The sequence below is a fragment of the Alligator mississippiensis genome, chromosome 1 (assembly GCF_030867095.1).
Source record: "Alligator mississippiensis isolate rAllMis1 chromosome 1, rAllMis1, whole genome shotgun sequence".
Lineage (NCBI taxonomy): Eukaryota > Metazoa > Chordata > Crocodylia > Alligatoridae > Alligator > Alligator mississippiensis.
In genome coordinates, this window is record NC_081824.1 from 328,072,080 (window position 1) to 328,093,042 (window position 20,963).

Here is a 20,963-nt window from a genome sequence, read left to right on the forward strand (position 1 = left end):
TAAATTTTGAAATTGGACTGGTTGTGAATTATGAATATAAGGTTTGCTAGTGAAGCCAAGAATAATCTTGATTCTCCAGAATAGCTGCTGTTTTGAACAGCAGCACTGGACTGGACTGAAATCTTGCTAGTTTCCCCTTAGTTGGTGCTTGGCAGAAGGACACATTATATTTGCTGGTTTCTATTCAGTTTATGGCAATATTTCATATCAGATTCATGTCTGAAAAGGCTAGAAACTTAGGGCCAGATTCTATTCTACTTATTGGGTACCCGAGTACAATCTTAGTTCACCCTCATGTCCCTAAAAACATTAATGCACCTATTTTTGTAAAATACATCAATTAACCTTATAACTAACTTACAAAAAGCAGTGAGCAGAAAGAGAATCCATCTATTTTTAGTATTAACTGTTCCTTAAGGACTTGAGGAGAAAGGAACCAGGATCACACATGGGTGCTTATTTTTTCTAAAATGAAAGGTTAGATTCTTCAGAAGTTGCTACCAGTTGCCCACAAAACATTTTGTGCATCATGAATAGGCTTTTCAAATATAGTAATACATCAAGGTCCCTTGTCATGACCTGCTGCATCTGTTCAAATCCATTCATTTGTCGTAATCCTACTTCAGCTCAGTATATAATGTATTTACATCATCCCAGCATTTTCTCCATTATGGTGATTGTCTAAAATCACGTAAAATGCACTTGCTCCAATTTCTCTGCATAACATTCTTACACCCGTCTGAAGTGCACAGCACCATTTTAGAAGCTTAAAAAAATAATGAGGACAGCCAATGCATTGCTGAATTGACTTCATCAGTGCAATAAATAGAATGATGAGTTTAAGAACATCCCGGAAAATCCAGAATCATTAATCTGAGCTGTAATTAAAATGATGATTTCCTGTATGAGAACTGGTATGATTCCAGGAATCAAGAACAAGGTCTCAAATACAGAGTGTTTCTCTTCAGAGAACAACAAAAAAGGGATTTTTCAAGCTTGCAAGACCTAAAAGCTTTCCTTCTTTAACTTTATGTCACTGGCCATATTTATATTTACATAATTTGTTTATACTGGGGTATATGTGAGAACATGTGTGTTCGTACGGCATATGTAAGCCCAAAAGAACATTTGGGCTTGAAAGACTGTGTATTGCAGTTGACTGATTAGGCCAGTGCAAAAGGTCTTATTTTCTAACTTTTACATTTTTTCCCCTCAGTCAAAATGGCTAGAATTTTAGTTAAAAACCAGTAAAAAAAACAAACTAAAAGCACTGGTTATGCTTCACTATTACACAGACCATGTAAAATGTTGCAAGAATAACTGCAAGAATAATTACAGCCTCTCTCTACTCTAGTAAAAAATACTTCAAACTGCAGTGTCTAATTATCTAAATAATTAGACAGTTATGAGAAAAATAAATTGCTTGTCAGCCTTAAGAAATCTCCCTTTCTTAAAAAAGGATCCTCTTTTTATGCCAGTTAAAGGACATTTCTGCCAGTTTTGATCACTGAGTGCATACTGGAAGTTGATCGTTATACTAAGTGAAAGGCTATACTGTCCCTTGTATTGATGCCTTAGTAAATAGAGTTAAATTAGATTGCCCTGAAGAAAAAGAAAGCTAAAGGCACAGCTCTCTTGCCCAATTTCTCACTAATAGGAAGCAAGGTTAAAATCTCTGTGCCAAATCTCAAACAAAATGAACTTGATATCAATATAGTTCCACTGATACTTTCTTAAACCACAGAATTACCACGCCAGACACGTTTCCCGGACTGAAATACCGTGTCAGAACACCATAAGGAAGTACTGCAGAGGACTGTGGTTAGTGGTAGTGACTGAGCTTACGCAGTACCCACTGAACTCTGTATCCAGGTTCAAACCAGTGCTACAAGTCTGTTGATTTAATGACCACTGAAAGCTGAACAATGGCCTAATTTTTCAAAAATATGGAGTAGCTCTCGCAGCCATAATTTTCAAAGGATTTTGGGGTGCACATGCGCAGACAGACATGTACACGCATGGACATACTTCTGTTAAAAAAAAAAAAAGCATCTTACTTTAGGTTCCTAAATCCACTAGGGGACAACTAAAAAGCGGCATGATATTTTCAACAAGCCCAAACAATCAGAAGCTCCCCATGGCTTAAAGCAAGCATCCTAAAGGAGAGGTCTAAACCAGTGTTTCTCAACCTGTGGGTTGCAACCCAAAAGTGGGTTGCAAGAAAGGTTCATGAACAAACTTTAAAAATGGATTCTCCTTTAAAGGGGAAAAATGTGGGAAACTGGCTTTTCCCTTGTTGGGGGGCTGCGACCTGGGGGAGAGGGGGCGGGCAGCAGGTCAGGAGTGAGGGCACTGGCCATCGAAGTTTACAACTGGGTCTTGGTAAAAAAAGGTTGAGAACCGCTGGTCTAAACTATGGATTTAGCTACAAAACTGTAGGTTTGTAGGTCCTATTATATAAAATTCAAGTGCAAAATATTTTGTTACCTTTTTTTCTGACAAGTCATGATCCAGCTCATCTTCAGAATCCTCCTCACTCTGCTGCTGTTGTTGTTGCTCCTGCATATCCTTCATTTTAATCAGCAACTCTGCCTTGGGTGCAGATGTACTGTAGTAAGTGGAACTGGTTGTCAGGGAGATGGCAGAAGGCATATTCTGCTCCTCTTTCCTGGTAAAAAATCAAAACTTCAAATAACTGCCTGACAACCTGATCACTGAAAAAGAAAAAGCATTCTTTCAAACCTATCATTTTGTCAAGTAAATGGGGAGGTTAATGGGAAAAAAAGATAACTAGGGAAACAATGCACGGCCAAATGTATGAGGAAAGTGGCATTGCTACACTGAAGTAAAAAAAGCTAGTTATCAACAGAGGCAAGTACTAAAGTACTAGATTACATTACATAAACATGTTTAGAGTAAAATACCACATATACTCTGATAGAAGATGACCCCTGCAATAATTAGATTCTATATATGGAAAATTATACATTTGTTATCGTTTTCTAGGTATAGAATCTAATTATTGGACGTTTGCCTTGAATTTGTCCCCGCTCCCACTGTTACACCAGGAACAATAAATTGGAGGGGAGGAAGGCGTCAGGTAGCCTCCTTGCCTTCTGCCACCACAACTTCTTTCCTCTGCAGCCCCTTCTACCCTTCCTTACTATCAGACACTTCTCTCCCTTAGTACATGGAAGTGAGAAGCAAATTTGAAAACAGTGACCTAAGACTAAACATATCTGTAGTAACTTGCATACAGGAAGATGACTAGTTAAGCATAGACTTAAATTCATCCAGAACTGATATATTTCACCTCTTGAAACTGATGCAAGTTTTAGCACAGGTACTCCATAAATATTTTAAGTAGCACTTTTGTACCTACTTGTATATACAGTAAAATCCCTGTTAGCTGGCATGAGTAGGGAATGTTGGGTGCTGGGTATCTAAAAATGCCAATTAGCTAAGGAGTACGGGTTTCCAGACAGACATGGAGCAGGTGGGAAGAGGGGGTGGTGGTGGCTGCACACAGAGCAGGGGATGGGAAGGGGTAACGGCAGTAGCATGCAGAGTGGCGGCAGCATCACTGCGTCTGGCCGGCCAGCTGGAAATTCTGGTTAGTAGAGTGTTCCAGATAGTAGAAAGCTGGATAACAGAGAACAGTACAAACTATGTATGACATTAGTCCAAAGCCAAAAGGCTCATGATTTACCATACAATTCATTGGTCTGGACCCCAACAGAAACAACAGCGTTTCAAGCCATGGTGACCCCACAGCTCAGTATGTGTGTATACTCCAGATACCACCCACAAAGGGTCCATGTGCTAACTGGCCACCCACTCATGACCCAAACTGGGTGCTTTTATCATGAGACCTAGGATCCTGCAAAAATTTATATGCAGTGAGGCACGGGGCAACCCAATCCAGCTCTTTCTCGTGGCAGTCTGAGGGGGTGACAGAGGGATTTTGGGTGAACTGTCTGAGGCCCTGTTTGGTGATGTTTGCCAGACATCTGAGGCTGGTGAAGAAACAGAAATAATTGCAAATGGGAAAGAAAGGCACAGCTGAGCAATGGCAGTGAAGAGGAAACTGAAGTGTATTCAATGTGGTGGCTTACGATGACTTGAAAGGGAGTCAGTGCTGAGCAGGACTAAATGAAATGGGCACTAATATAGATCTCACTTACATTGGTTACACTAACCAATCTTTGTGGTAGGTTCCCATGAGCATGCTCACACCATACGGAGCATGTGTTTTATAGTCATGCTCAATGTTGGCTGCATCTAATCAGCTTTATCACTGTTTTTCTTTACTGAGCACATGTTGCAGTAATTTAATCACAGAATGTACTTAGTGAACTTTCCTTGTATGCAAATACAAGATGAGGGGCTCCCCCACAATGCTGATGGAGGGCAGGGAACCTCATCCTATATTTGAGTAAATATGGTAACTAGTAAACTTGTAAGCAAACTGGGCAGGGCACTGTGTGTGTGTGTGTGTGTATACACACACAAGCCCCTGTGCTACAAGGTAGCTCTACTGCCCATGTGAGTGAGTGTGTACAAAAGGGAGTTGTCAGCACCATCTGATTCTACAGGGGCCTGTGAGGCCAGAGATGGAAGTGGCTGCAGCAAGAGGGGGTGACCGCTCAGCTCAAGTCTCTCTTACATTTCATTATTATAACGTTATGTTTATTCATGCACATTTTTCCAGTTTGTTTAAAAACGTATTTCCAGTCTTTTTTTTCCTTTCCTTTCTCTTCTTTTTTTTTAATGCACTGTACCACATAAATTAGCTTTTGAAACAGAGTGCCACTAAATTCAGAAAAAGTTCTGGAGGGTTGCCTTGAGAAAAGATTGAGAACCACTGGTTTAGGGAACAAGATAACAGTTGGGCAGCAACAAGGAAAAGGTTGCTTGATTATGGAAAAACTCTACTCACTTCTCCTCTGCAAGTTTTGGGGACGGAACTTTTGGAAGGAGTTTCCTGCGTTGCTGAGCTTCCTCTAAGAGATGTTCATCCTTAGGGAAGATCCCTACCATTAAATCCATTGTAGTTTTTATTTTCACATTGGGATCTAAAATATCGGCTAAAGATTTATCTTTGCCCACAATTTCTCTGGCTAGTTCCTCTGATTTCCAGTCTTCCAAGGTCTTCTCTTTAGCTTTCACATAACTGACTGCAGGAACAGCAGCATCGCTACCCTTCACGTTGTTTCCAAGTGCTTCAGCTGGTTGGGTATCAGGCAGTTTGGTTTTGCTCTCATGCTCCGGTTCCACACTTTGCCTTGTGTAAGCACAGAAGCGGGAGTATGACTGCTCAGAAGTGCTAAGTGTTTTAATTTGGTCCTTCTCCAAACCACTAGGCAAGGCAGGAGGCTCCATGGTAGTTGTGAGGTTCTGGCGACTCTCCTTCTCTGCACTGCTCTCAGAATGAACTATCTTGATGGGAACCATTTTTACAGTGGTGTTGTTATCTATCACTCTCTCGATTCTGCAACAAGAGGAGAACATTAATTGTTTCAAATGCAAGCAAGAGCTTTTCCTCCTGATTCTTAACCACAAATTGGGAAGAAGTCCACATATCAAAAGAACTATTTTTTAATAAATGAGCTGTACAATGGAAAAAGTTCTTATATCCTGAAACCCAAGTTCATGGATTTGCTTTTTTCATGCAATTTAAAATTAATATATTATTTTACTTACCTAAAATAAGTGCATATTTTACTTGCTTATCAGCATCACTCTACACAAAATTTTTCTGTAAGCTATGAGACAGAGAGTACCATTAGAACTAAGCTGAAGCCTACAAAGTTTACAAAACATTTTTTTTTAATTATACAAAATACAGAAGTTTCATAAACAGAACCTGATTTAACTTCACTGCAAGAAATGTTTATAATAGGGAAAGAATAAAGGGCGAGGAAACTCAACTACTTAAAGAATTCTGTACATAATTCTACATTGTTTTGTAAGAGGCAGCTTATAGCAGGGAACCTTTGACAGACCAATGAACAATCTATGCTTAAAGCAAGATATTCAAATCAAGAAAATGGCTTTTCTGTAAAAAGAGAATTTAGATTCTAAATTAGAAAACGTTGAAAAATACGACAAGCACCTCTGTGCAGTATGCACAGCCTAAGATTAAAGACAGGGTGGTTTCAAGTTTAGAGAACATTTAAAATTATTGTTGTAACGTTGTGGGTTTGGAAGGTATACTGAAACCAAAGGACCACAGCCTACCAGCTAAAGTATCTTGTTTCTGATGGCTTTCTTTCTTTCGTTCAGATTAGTGGCTAAGAGAGAGGCTACAGCTATTTTGCTATAAAGAATTTTATGCATTTTCATGATGAACAAGGAAAAATATATATTGGACTACTACTCCCTCTGCAATACAATGTATATATTAGTAAGTACACTTTGTCCTTATGGATGCACAGACTTTGTATTATGCACATTCTCTCACCTCTATACCAAGGGATATGTGGTACATTAAATGTGGTGGATGCATAAAACAAGAGATTATCAAATACATACATGACTTATTAAATTTAAGCAGTGTTACCTCTAGTTAAAGAGAAAGTCAACCATGTTAGTCTGAAGTCAGGTAGAAGGTAGGGGTATACTGATACAGAATTTTTGGACTGATGGTGGATTTTTAAATAAACCATATTGGCCAATTCTGATCTGATTCCAATATGCAGCCGGGCAGCATAGAGAGCGGCATTTGGCTGATAAGTCTGTTGTGTGAGAAGGGGGGGGGGGGTGGGGGGGGGAGGCGGGGGCTGGGGCAGGCACTGCACAGCCAGGGTAGAGCAGGGGACAGAGCTGTGAGCAGCTCGTCTGGGGGGCGGTTCCTGCTGCTGCACACACCCCGGGGGAGGCAAGGGGGTGCTTGTGCCCCTGGATCTGTGCATAGGGGGACGATGGGCTGCTGCTGGGGCTGGGGAGGCACCAAGCTCTTCCCAGCAGGGGGTTCGGCCAGGGATGAGCTCAGGGAGGGCAGCCGCAGAGCTGGGAGGGGGCTGGGAGGAGGGCTACAGCCACCCCAAAATTCACCGTAGGCCTCTCCCCAGCCCCCACTCCCAGCGCCGCTGCTGTTAGGCAGGGCTAGGGACAGAAGTTACGGATAAACCAGTTTAAGTGATCAGAAACTAGTTTAAACCAGTAACAGAACATAACAGAGTCACTTGGAAGGACTGGATGTGTTTAAGTCGGCAGGTCCGGATGAGCTCCATTCGAGGGTACTGAAGGCACTGGCTGATGTCGTTGCACAGCCACTGGCAGGAATACTTGAGCACTCATGGCGCATGGGCCAGGTCCTGGAGGACTGGAAAAGGGCCAGTGTGGTCCCTATTTTCAAGAAGGAGAGGAAGGAGGATCCAAGCAACTACAGGCCAGTCAGTCTCACCTCCATCCTTGGTAAAGTCTTTGAAAAGATTATTAAGGCTCATATATGTGAAAGCCCAGCAGGAAAAAACTCTGCTGCTTTCCCCTCAGCATGGGCTCGTAGCAGGCAGATCATGCCTGACAAATCTAGTCTCTTTTTATGACCAGGTTCCAAAACACCTGGACGCAGGAGTAGGGGTAGATATCATTTACTTAGACTTCAGGAAGGCCTTCAATACGGTATCCCACCCCATACTGGTGAACAAATTAAGAGGCTGTGACTTGGATGATTACACAGTCCGGTGGGTGGCAAATTGGCTAGAGGGTCGTACCCAGAGAGTGGGGGTCGACGGGTCAGTATTGACCTGGAAGGGTGTGGGCAGTGGGGTCCCACCACAGAGCTCGGTCCTTGGACTGATACTCTTCAATGTCTTCATCAGTGACTTGGACGAGGGAGTGAAGTATACTCTGCCCAAGTTTGTGGATGATATAAAATTGTGGGGAGAAGTGGACACACTGGAGGGCAGGGAACAACTACAGGCAGACCTGGACAGGTTGGACATATGGGCAGAAAACAATAGAATGTGATTTAACAAGAAGAAGTGCAAAGTGCTGCACCTAGGGAGGAAAAATGTCCAGCACACCTACTGCCTAGGAAATGACCTGCTTGGCAGCATGGAATCGGAAAGGGATCTCAGAGTCCTAGCGGACTCCAAGATGAACATGAGTCGTCAGTGTGACAAAGTCATCAGCAAAGCTAACTGCACTTTATCGTGCATCAGCAGATGCATGATGAACAGAATTAAAGAGGTGATACTGCCCCTCTATTGGGCACTGGTCAGACCACAGTTGGAATACTGCGTCCAGTTTTGGGTGCCACACTTTAAGAGGGATGTGGATAACCTAGAGAAGATCCAGAGAATGCTTTTCAGCCCTGGACTGGTCTGTGCTGTCTGTTCCAGAAAGCAGGGCTGGCCCCACCCCTCTGCTTTCTAGTGAAGCAGTGGTGGGTGGTGTCACAACCCAAGGGTGTGATTTTTGTTTGTGTGTGCTTCGGCACTGCTAAATTATTTCCCGCCACTCATAGCTTTCTTTGCAGGGTGCATTTCTTAGTTGCAAAAAGAGAAATGCACGCTGCAAGGAGTTCCCGCCATTTGTATTCAAATTTGTGCCCCACTATTGGCCAGTTCTAAATTATTCCCATGTGGCGGCTAGCGATTGGCTTGCTAGCCGTATAAGAGGCTTGAGCGGTTTCCGCCCAAGTTGGAGGACTGCATGACTATCAGGAGGAGGAGAACTTCACGTCTCGTGAAGATCTCTAAGTGCTGCAGAGCCTATCGGACCCAGCGTGTATCTCAAGAAGGCTATAGGGGTCTGATCAACCTCTCGCCTCTCCCCGTCGTCGCCTGATCCCTCAACGTACCCTTCCCTGTGTGCAAGTTCCACGGAGCCTAGCAAACTTCGTGTGAGTGAATCCAGAGCTCTACCCGGGTTCGAGTCCTGCAGGTTTATCTTCCCGTCGCCGAAACCCCATTGCGACGTACCCTCATGTTCTGCAGGTTCGAGTTTTGTTTTGTTTTGTAACTGCAACTCAAGCAAGTTTTCCTGCCTGCACCACGACCATCTTCGGTGCAAGTAAAATAATCTTAAATCAACCACTAAGCGTCCATGCCTAATTCTAGCGTGCTGCCTGCCTTCCCCGACCCAGTGTGTCCGGGCTGCTGGCCACAGCCCGCCGCGCAAAGAAAAACCCCCAAGGGCCTCGGACTGCTCCTGGCCCACACAGGTGGGTGGCCAAGCATGGCCCCCTAAGGCTAAGGGGGCAAGGAGGGGGCTTATTCCCCTCTCCCTCCCCTCTTTGTTTGGGGGCTTCAGCCAGGGTCTGCCTGGCTGAACAAAGCAGCTCCTGTCAGGTTAACACTCCCTTCACCACTACAGTGGCAGGGATGTGGCCAGCACTGGCCAGCTAGCATGGCCCTGCCATCTGCCTACTGGGGCTGGGAAGCTGAGCCAGGCCAGCCTGCGGGTGCTGCTGAGGGTGGGTGTGGAAGAACTGGCCCAGGATAGGCCATGGGGGCAGGGCCCTTCCCAGTGGGCTGCAGTTTGGGCTCGAGCCATGGGAGATGTGTGGGTGGATTGCTCCTGGCTCCCTGCGCCCAGGCCAGGCCGTCATGGAGCCACAGCCGACTGGGAAGAGCCTGGCAGGGCTGGCCTGGGCTGGGCCGTGGGGGCGGGGTGCTTCCCAACCAGCTGCGCCTCCATGACAGCCCAGCCCAGCAGAATGGCTGGGCAGCTGGCTGGGCAATGGTGTGGAGGTGACATAGCTGCAGCTGTGAGTGGGCACCTTGACAGTTTGACTGGCCACATGGGACGTGTTAATCGTGCCGGTGGCTGCCCAGGATGGCTTGGAAGTGCTGGCAGGCCGAGAGCCCAGCAGCTGCCTGCCATGGGGGCTTGTGTGCTTGCAACCACTGCCATGCCCTCTGTCCATCACTGTGCAGCACCCAGCCAGCTGCAGCTACACCAGAAGCTACACGCTGGCCAGGGCCGGTGAGAATGTTCTGCCTCCCTTGCCTCCAGCTGCCGCTGCTGCCCCTGCCACACCACCCTGGGTGGGTGGGTAGGAAGCTTCAGCCTAATGCCTTCTGTACAGTGCATGGAGCTCATGCTCCAGCTCCTAGCTGCCTTGCATTGACTGCACCCGCCTGGTGCGATGAACAGCCCCTGCAGGTGGGCACAGTGGGTGGAAGGTGGCTGGGAGCTAGAGTTGGATCTTCATGCAAAGGGCAGAAGTCACCAGGCTGAAGCTTCCACCTACCTGGAGCGCTGCAGTGAAGCAGGAGCAGGAGCTGGAGATGAGGGAGCAGAACAGTGCTGCAGGCCCCAGCCAGTGTGCACAGCTTCTGGTGGGACTGTTCCTGGTGCGGCTGCAGCTGTGATCCCTGTGTCTCCAGTGGCTCCTCCTTGCACTCCTGCTGTGCTGTTCAGGGTAGTGGAAAGGGGCAAAGGGGGAATCTTCAGCCCAGTAGCTTCTGCCCATGGCACAGAGATCTGGCTGAAGCTCCCGACCGCCTTCCATCTGCTCCACATGCCTGCAGGGGCTGCTCACTGTGCAGGGCAGCTGGAACGGATAGAAGGCAGCCAGGAGCTGGATCTAGAGCTCCATGAGCTGAGCAGCAGCTGTCAGGCTGAAGCTTTCCACCTGTCCACCCAGAGCAGCAGGGCCAAGGGTTGCAGTGGCAGCTGGAGGTGAGGGAGGCAGAACAGCACCACCGGTCCTGGCCAGCATGCAGCTTCTGATGCAGCTGCAGCTGGCCAAGTGCTGCATAGTGATTGATGGAGGCATGGCAGTGGCAGTGGCTTTGGGCACAAGAGCCCCCGTGGTGGGTGGCTGCCGGGCTCCAGGACCGCCGGCATCACCAAGCAGGATTGGGCAGCTGTGGCCATGATTAACACTGTGTGACCAGTCTGGCTGTCAAAGTACTTGCCCACAGCTGCATCACCTCTGCGCTGCTGCCCAGCTAGCTGTCACCTATGCTGGGCTGTCATGGAGCCATAGCCAGCTGGAAAAGGCCCTGTCCCTGGGGCCTAGGTTGGACCAGCCCTGCTGGGTCCTTCCCAGCCAGCTGAGGCTCCGTGACAGCTTGGCCCGGCCTGGGTGCGGGTTGCTGGGAGCAAGTCGGCTGCACAGCTCCCACAGCCCCAGCCTGAGCCACAGTCTGCTGGGAAGGGCCTGGCCCCTGTAGCCCAGTCTGGGCTGGCCCCTCTGTGCGTGCCCTCAGCAGCACCTGCGGGCCTGCCTGGCTCAGCACTGCAGCTGCAACCCCAACCCCAGCCCCAGCCCCAGCCCCAGATGTCATGGTGGGGCCATGCTGGCCAGCTCTGGCCACACCCCCTACCACATGAGCCGTGAGAAGGAGGGAAACCCGGGCAGACCTCAGCTGCGGTCCCTATGTCCATGCCTGAGAAGGTAGACAGGGGAGTTTAATTCCCCTTCCTACTTCCCTTCACCTGAGGTGCTGCCCAGGCTGGTGTCTGGACATTCCCCTCCCCACCTGGGGACAAGCCTGGCAAGGCCTGCATCCCCCGCTCCACCCTCAGGCACACCCTACCTGGAGTCCCTGCAGGCCAGGATGGGAGTTTAACCTGCTCCCCAATCATACTTAGCAGCCTGCCAGGGGACCTGGCCATGCCCCCCAGGTCTGCTTCTCTCCAGCCTTGCAGCTGCTGCACAAGGGAATGGAGGGCTCGTTCTAACACCGCCTGGCTTCTATACCGAGTTACTGCAGGCATGTGGCTGCATTTTTGGAATAGAAAGTGAATGTCTGTTCTCTTGCAAATCGATTCAATCTACGCAGGTTAGACTAATCTGCAAAGACTGATTCAGTTTAGGCTCGGGTTTTTTGAATGTCTGTCTCTAGCCAAAGAGGTCACAAAAGCTAACCCAGGTAAATGGAATAAGAATCTGTAGTCCCTGTTTAGACCACACTTTAACTAGGTTGACCACAAAGAATCTAGGACATCCAGGACACTGTCCCCCCTCCCCACAACCTGTGTTCTCACAAGTCAATGGGGCCAGGGAGGCATACTAGGCAGGCATTGGGGCCCTTCTGCCCACCTGCAAGGTGCTCCACACTGCTCTGACCCCCCACCACATTGTGCCCTGCACCCCTGTGTTTCCAGGACGTCCATTATAATTTTGAATAGCCAGTAGAAACCAGCCTCTGAAATCCAGGACTGTCCCGGTTTAACAAGAACACATGATCACCCTACACTTGACAGAATCTAGTCTGTAGACAATTTCTTGTTCTGCAATTTTGCATTCTAATCAGCTTTTAAAGTTTTGTTTTGTTAACAGCTACTCTGAGGTCAGTGATAGAAATTTCCCAGGAGGCTAAAGTGGCTTGTATATCTTTCTTGTACTGGTATCAGTTTGGTGTTCATTCATTTTTCTGTAGGGCTTACATGGACAACTTATGCTACATATCTGATTTAGTTAGTCTCTAATATGCATATTTACCCTCCCTTCCAACTGCAGCTAAGGACATTAACTAATTGTTCCTGGTTAGCATGTGGCAATCCCAGAAAGAAGGAAGTGAAGGGACTGGCATAGGCAGCAGAGATGCAGTTGAGTACATCTTGTTTTTGGCAGTGTTTTCATGTATGTCATAGAAAGGGTACAGCATGCCCTTGGTATCTTGAGAAGCTCATGTGATGAAAACTTCTTTATCTTCTTCTCCAACCACTTTCAAATACCACCTTGGTATCACATGCCATTTCTCACACCCATTGGCAGGATAATTAGCATACATACCTACATAAAGGCTTCAGGTGAAAACTGATTCTGAATGGAGTCCGGTTAAGGCCTTCCTGTACCCTAAATAATACCCTTTTTACAAAAATTCTACATTTGTTAGCAACTACTGAGTACTGAGTACTGAGATTGGCAGTTGTCCCTTAGGGATTTGGCCACCTAGTTGTTATTAAAATTAGTGAAAACGGGGTATTGAAATCCCCAGGGAAACTTTTAACTATGTTTAAGTGTGTAGCTCAGACTTGCAAAGGAAAATAATTCAAGGGCACAAGAGTCACTTGGCTCAATGCTGGGGAAACTGAAGGAACATTATGGCCTGCAAAAAGGCTAGGCGAGATGATCTCATGGTTTAGGCTGACTGCAATCTGTGAACCTGCATGAACTTGGCCATGAACGTTCTCACATCATGTGTTGGAGCACTAGAAAAATGGTCATACAATTCCAGATTAAAATTTCCACACGTACTAATGATTGCAGGGGTTTTTGTTTTGAAGAATATCTATTTATACAGCACAAGTGTTTTATTTCCTCACACAACAAAATCCCAACTATAATGGGGCAGGGGTGTTTTCTTACAACACCTTGTCATCAGCAAGATGTACAATCTCAGACAAGAGCAACCAGTTGCATGTTAATGATCAGACATTAACAGGATGAGATGAATCTGAAAACTGTCATGCAAGGAATCAGAAAAAGTTTCAAACACAATTGTTCAAACATCAGAGTAAATGTATTAATGCCAATCTACTCAGTGTATTCCATTTACATGAAATAATAAAGAACACTGCCTACATTTCCCTTACTTGTTACACAGCTGTTTCACTAGGCAAGTATTTTAATCACTTATTGAGAATAACAATTTGTGTACATACATATCTTGACTATCTTTGGTGAGATTTTTAAAGTATTAATAAAAGATGTGTGACTAAAATCCTGTACTGTTTTCAAAATATCTCATCTTAAATGCAAAACCTGTCAACATATCTCAGCACCACAATCAGCACCCCCTCCCAAAATGAACCCACCAGAACCAACAAATTCTGTATATGTCTATCACAGAACGTCCTCACAGAAATGATGTGGATGAGACAAAACAACCATGATGCTCCAGAAGAGACTCACAGAGAAATACACAATCACCACTAGAAGAACACTTTGCACAGAACAACCACTCCTTTTCTGACCTCACAATCCTTGTACTCAAGGGAACTCTACAAAACACCTTTATAAAGGCAAGCCCTGAAAAAAATCCATAACCTTACTGAACAGTGAAAACCATGGACTAAATGCAGACAATGGCTTTACAGCTCATTACAATCTACCTGCTATCTCTGCTGGCCTCACTACACTCCACAGATAACAACAACCCTTTCCCCCTGCTCTTCTACAGATTTATATTATCTGTTCAAATGCATTTCTGTTGTTTTGAAGATACTCCTGACAAATTCTCTTTGGCTCCCAGTTTACAAATCTCCTCTGGTCCTTTACGTGACTGTTTTCATTTGGAGTTAAATCATTATTTCATCTATAATTTAGCTTAGACTACCATCTACTTCTTTCTCAGACCTGAAAAAGGGTTGTCAGCATGCAAAAGCTTGTCTAATATCTCTCCCAACTATAAAGTCGGTCCATTAAAAGACATATCACCAAAAAATGTTGCTTCTCATGTATTTGCTGGACCACTGTGGCTACAACAACACTCCAACCCCACTCCAACCCTCAAAATATCACTTTTTTAAATCTGAAAAAACTGAAGATAGCATGGTTAAATCTGTATGACTCCTTTGGAAAACAACTGAGCTTGCATACACAAAATAGCTCATGGACAAAACTGAAAAAAATAGTGTTTACCTTTAACGAAAACTCATGTCTTTCTTGCTGTTTATAGCAACCTCACAATTCATTGAGTAAGAATAATTTATTTCTTCTTTCATTCCTGAATTATAACATCAAATTAAGTGTTTAATGAAAATGATATTCCTATACCTCCTGGAGCATGTTATAATCCTATAGGAAAACAGCTGGGAGTTGGATGCCACCCACCTAGAATACAAAGTAACTTAAAATCTATTTGACCATCAGACACAGACAATATATGCTAAAATAGGAAGGGCTTACATTACAACTGACTGTAGCCAATGCCACTTAATAACAAGCATAAGCAGGCAGCATACTTTAACTTTAACATGAAGTTTTGTTATGGATGCCATCAAAATAGATGTCATTTTCTTTCAAAATAATTTTTTAGTTCTCTGCCTGTAATGGATCAGAAACCACCCATAGCTCAGAAAAAAAAATCTCACTTAGTTGATTTCTGTAAAAAAAAGGCTTTTTCTTTCATTTAAAAAAGATTTTATCTTATTCTTGTTTCTAACTGGCTAGTAGATATTAAAACACAGCAACACCTCTATCTACAGGTTCTCCAGAAGAAACAAGAGACCAGCTGAAGTAATGTAACAGAGTTAACTAGAAATATCAATATAGCAAAAGTCTTTGTTGTACTTACTATTGCCTCAAAGCCTACATTCCCTAATGAGACATACCAGAAAGGGCAACTACTTTGCATGAACCTAAAAAGATCATTCTTACCTCTTTGCTGAAAGCAATTCCAAAATAACAATGTACTTTAATATAGGGGAAAAGATTATAATTGGTACAGTACTATTATGTCACAATACCTTGTTGGATTCTCATCTAGCACAGATACAGGAGGCTTATCGGTCAATTTCTGCGGTGCAAACTGAGGCGAAGGTGACCTTGATGTCTCCATTCTGGGTTTCTGAAGGTAGTAATACTTTGAAGATAATGCAGCTTCAGATTTAAGGTGAGTCTTCTCTTCTAAGTGCTGATAAACATTCTCTGTGGACAATGCTTGCTGGAGTTCTTGTGAGCGAGCACTTTTTAGTTTTCCATTGAATGTTGCAGGACTCTGAGATAAAGATGAGTGACCCGTAAACACCTCACCAGAAGTAGGGGAAAAGGACTGAATGGGCCTGCTGGGTACTGTTAGCAAAGACTCTGCAGAGGTACCAAGCAATGAGGTGGAACGGTCCTGGTGCCTGTGTTTGTTATCCCGTTTTGGTGGGGGAGGCCTTTGAGGGGCAGGTCCACGTTTCTTATTTAGCAATGTTGGCTCTATTCTCTGATTTTCTTCTCCTTTGCCTTGAGGGAGACAGGAGTGGCTTGCATTTGATGTCTGCACCTCAGAACCAGAGAGAAGAGGCAAGCTGCAATCCTTATGGTTCTTTATTACATTTTCCTGTGAGTATCTGTAATCACTGGGCAATGTTCCTGACCTCCCCCTGCTCTCCTGAGACAAAGCAGTAGGCTCTCTTGTGTTAGACAGTCTAGTAGATGCCTTCCATTTGTGTCCTGAACTTTGGTCTAATTGAGCCTTCTGTCCTCCTGGACTGTCTTCTGGGGTCCGTATATCAGCTTGCCTACAAAGAAAATAAATTCATTAGCCAGCTACTGTCTTATTTCCTTCTGTGCATCATACTTGTTTCTTTTGTATTTATAATGTAATGTGATGAATCAAAGTGCACCATCAGACTATATTAGGTTATGTTGTGACATGCAATGTGACATAACCTTGAACTAACCTGAGGCTCTACAATGTACATGGCATATCTGAACAAGCAGGAAATCTGATGAACTGTAATGTAGATGGCATATCCAAATGTGCTAGAATAATTTCTTCTACAATGTGCGTGAATTAAAGGAGGAGGTCTCTTTTGCAAAATTTTATACTTAGTTTAATTCTATTTTAATTTCACACTAAACAGTGCTGGCAGTGTCTGTGACTGAACGTAGATTACTTAAATACTCTCTCTCCTTCTCAAAATGACACAAAAAGATGAAAGTCCACTGTGTTTCATTCTCATGGCAAAATTAACATGAGCCTAGAGCTTGAATTTGCAGATATAAGTTATTGATGGAAAATTAATGAGTACTGAACCTATTAACTGATGTTGAAAGAGATCTTTATTTTCTGTTTCAACATTAACTGATGTTGAAACAGAAAATAAAGGTGCAGCAACATTTTATAAGGTTTATTTTACTATGAAATAAAACAGATGGGTCCTTTTTGTCCCTACAGCATGACCTATTGCTTGTGGTAGAAAAGGTCTTTTGTTTTACACATGTACTGTACTTTTCTATTTTACTCCAATTCTGTTTGTTTTTGTGCTGAAGCAACTCCAAGCTGGTGACCACACACATGAAGTATAGTTGAGTTCTGTTCACTTAATGACAAATAAGGAAAGAAAGCATGTAAAAGTACCTCAGAGAGCCTGAAAGAAGGCAGGTTTGCTCTGTGCTTAGAGGAAGCTGGAGAGACACTGTAAGCTTAGAAAAGAAGCTGTAACAAAAAAGCAAAAGGCTTCAGAGTACTATTATTTCACTTGTGCAACTGGCAGTTTTATTATCTATATTTTGAAAAATGGCTGGGCAAGTCTAAATCACAAATTGTCTTTTAAAAATGGGTGTTTTAATTATTTAAACAAAACAACATGAAATATAACATCAAGCAGCATGTTACATTTTACAGGCTCAATCTCATTCCATTGAAGAGAATAGGAAATTTCCATTGAACATGAGAATAACAAGGATTGGATCCTACAGGACAAAGAAATGGAATAGTGGATTCACATCTACATACAATAAAATACTTATACTCAACAACACAAATCTTGTTTGTGTTTCTTACTCTGAAGGAATAGTATCTACAGCTCCTATTGATATTAGGGGGAAGAATGGGATGCTAATATCTCTCAGAATATGGCCCTAAATTTCTGTTATAGATGATCTTTTATTATCTTTTTGACCTGACTTTATGAAAAGATTGATCTGAACAAGATTTGACAGTAGAAAACTTACTTTACCTGCTGCAGGTATTATTTCACAAGCATTATTAAAATAGTGTGTATTCATTTTTAATTACTTTAAAATGCAACTAAAATTGTGTTTAATTCTATTTTAACTTCAAAATGTTAGTGTGCTCACTTCATCTTTCAGCCAAAGCATCTTATCTAAAAAAAAAGGCAGCTAGAAAACCTACAACACATAATTTAAATGCCATCTGTTACTAAACCTCCTTTTGATTTCTTTGAGGTTCAAATCTACTTTCTTCTGTCTGGTATCCTGATTTAATCCTTTGCATCAAGTACATTGTAAAGGAAACGGTACTGTAACAAAGGTGTGTCACAACATAAAGACTTGATCACTGTGTCAAATCATAATTACTTCTACTCTGTCTACAGACAAAACACTGAAGAAAAATACAAGCTACATGGATGCCATTACTTATCTTGCTCAACTGCCTAAGACACAGTTTTAACAGGAAGGTCGTAGTAGGTGGATAAAACAATTAATCATTTACCTAATACTGGCATTGTTAATAGGTGTAGTATTATAATTTTTTTTCTGAATGTACCATGTTTCCTTCTTTTAAGGCTGATTATCCTAAGTTAAAACACAAAATGCCAAATAATCTTGGCATTTATTTTTCTATCATATATAAATCTTTTTGTGTGAATGACTATTTTGACAGTCTTTTTATATACCATAATTTTTAGTCCTGAACTAACAATCCCTGTCAGGTTTTGAGAAGAAAACTATAGATCACTTCATCAGTTACTGCAAATCAGTGCAACTTTACTGAAGTCAACAGCTCTATATCAAATTTCAATTATTAAGGTGATTTATGGTGTTTATCACTAATTGGGCACAGTCCACAGTTTTATTTTATCCTACTTAGTTAAATGTTTTGCTAGAAACTCCTGCCAGTATAAAAAATAAGTTGAAAGAACATTGAAAGTAACTCCCTCCCAGATAAACATCAAATTACTCCAAGTTGTGGCAACATAAACTAGTTTTAGGCCTACTGTACCAACTTTGAATGCATCTTTTAAGTATACAACTACTTAGACAGAAGTTCTATAATTGGGGAAAAGCTGGCAAAATAATTAGTAACAGTTTAGATGAGTCCTTTACAAATACAAAACAAACAAAAAATTCTTGCACAACAAAATATGGTGGTAATTATGCTCACACAACTATTCATTTGTGCAGTTAAAGGTTAATACTAAAAAATTAAATAATATAGTAATATTTTAAAATAATGTATAAAAAGCTGATGAAGTTTGGATGGATATCATTTTATAGGGGTGTACAAAATGGGCCATATTCAGTTCATATTTGGATTTAGCCTGAATCGGGGACAGTGATTTGATTCATTGATTCGGATCACTGCACTGTCCCAATTCAATTCTGCTGAATCCAAATCTGAAGGTTCGATGCTGATTCAGAGAATCAGTGATATGGCTATAGACACAGCTTTAAATGTGGTTTCTATATACCTCAAAGTACCAAGAACTCATGAATGCTGCGATGGTGGAGCTTCCCACAGGAGCGCAGGGGGGCCCACTGCATACTCAGCGGCAGACCTGGAAGTGGACCAGAAGTTATTCCAGTCCAATTCTGAGTCCACTGCTGAGCACGTGGGGGACCACCCCCCACCCCAGGCTCGGCGATTGGCTGCAGGGAGACTGTTGGTGCCCCCGCAGACCCAGGAGGCACCAGTCGCCAAGCCAGGGGGGAAGGGTCCCCTGCAGTCCCCCAGCAGATGTGGAAGTGGACCGGAAGTGCTTCTGGTCCACTTCTGGGTCTGTTGCCAAGCATGCTGGAGACCCCCCTGTGCTTCCACAGGATGCTCCATCTACCCCAGCATCTCAGCATTCACAAGCCGCCTGGTATCTTGAGGTATGCAGAAAAAACATTTAAACCTGTGTCTATGGCGGAATCACTGAATCTCTCCAAATTGATTCGGAGAGTATAAAAGGATCTCCTGATTCGATTCGGATATTTGGCAACTGAACCAGGCCAAATCTTCACTGAATCAAATCAGCAACTGAAGCTTTGCACAGGCCTATCATTTTACTATCAGAATGACTTACAAATGATTTTTGTTACGCAGGTGTAACAACTGTATCGATATCCAAGGACAACAATATAAGCTGATATGATGCAACTGTCACATTTACATGATTCTGTAGTGAGACAATTATAGTAAAACCACTCCAGCTTTAACTCTGCTTCATTCATGGTCAAACTTATGGTGATTTAGCTCACTTGCATTGCTACAGGACCATGCAGATGCAAATTATAGCTTAAGAGCTGATGGATTCCCTACCAGCAGTTTCTCAACCTTTAAAGTCCACAAATATACATTTATCCCTAAATGGATACATTTAATCCATATCCTGAGATTTTTTTTTACCTATGTTATACGTCTCTAGTAACTTTAGCATTTAAAGAAAATCTTTTTGAAAAATTGGACCTTATTGTTATGTTTTTACAAGTGTTAAATTTCTATACTTGAAATTGTTTTTTATATGACAATTAATCCACACTAGTAATAAAAATACTTCAAGATATTTGTGAAATAGTCATTGTTACTTATAATGGTAAATCTCTCTCAATCCTTTGAGAAGTGTTTCTCTCTTTTGGATTCTCTAAATTTTAAAAATGCAAAAGCCCATTTTAATAGAAAGGGTGTCAAGTTGATCAAATGCAATGAATTTCAACATTCTGGTACTGTTCAGGTACACAGAAAATCAAGGTCCTGGCATAAAAGGATGCAAAGATGCAAATTACATGCACTGCTCCAACCACTCTGCAAAACATATATTGAACTTGAGATGCAAATCAGAAGTGGGTCCGGAAGGGGAAGCTAACAGGAAAATGTGCGCCATCAATCTGATATGTTTACACATGCAAAAAAATTTGTTTTTTTATGATCCCCACTGAGATCTCTTGACTTTCTCGTGGTTTGGGCCACAACAAAATCTTTTGATAATACTGTCAGCTTCTACAATGATAAAAAGGCAAATAGTTAAATATATGTCATGGCATAGATTACTTTAAGGATGCATTGTTTGCAAAGGGTGGGATAGCCCATGCACTTTTAAACACCGTTTCTATAAAAAGAAAAGAAAAGAAAAGAATTACCAAACATTTACAGCGGCAGATAAATGGTTTTGGGGAAACATGGTTACATTTAGCACTGGGTATAGTTTACATTCAAGGTACGTGGGTTCTCATGCAGAGCATGCTAATCATGTTACCCTGAAACGATTGGGTCTTACTGTTCAGAAAGGAGGAGGAAAAGAAAGAAAGCTTCAAGCACCAGAAGAACCCAGGGGGAAGAACCTGCAAAGTGTTATATTAGTATAAGAAACAAGAAGTCCACTAAGAACCAGTT

At 43.0% G+C, this 20,963-nt stretch overlaps 1 protein-coding gene across 4 annotated transcripts in view; it reads right to left on the reverse strand.

The window, feature by feature from the left end:
- SHROOM2 (shroom family member 2) overlaps positions 1 to 20,963 on the reverse strand; it is a 227,115-nt gene that overhangs the window by 16,214 nt on the left and 189,938 nt on the right. For 2 of the 4 annotated variants that reach the window (XM_059720927.1, XM_019495017.2), the window contains 4 exons: positions 16,983 to 17,060; positions 15,379 to 16,140; positions 4,940 to 5,491; positions 2,488 to 2,668 (listed from right to left, as the gene is read on the reverse strand). In XM_059720927.1, the coding sequence (XP_059576910.1) occupies positions 2,488 to 2,668; positions 4,940 to 5,491; positions 15,379 to 16,140; positions 16,983 to 17,060 (1,573 nt within the window). The remainder of the gene's footprint in view (positions 1 to 2,487; positions 2,669 to 4,939; positions 5,492 to 15,378; positions 16,141 to 16,982; positions 17,061 to 20,963) is intronic. The other 2 variants (XM_059720928.1, XM_059720929.1) reach the window with 1 other exon arrangement.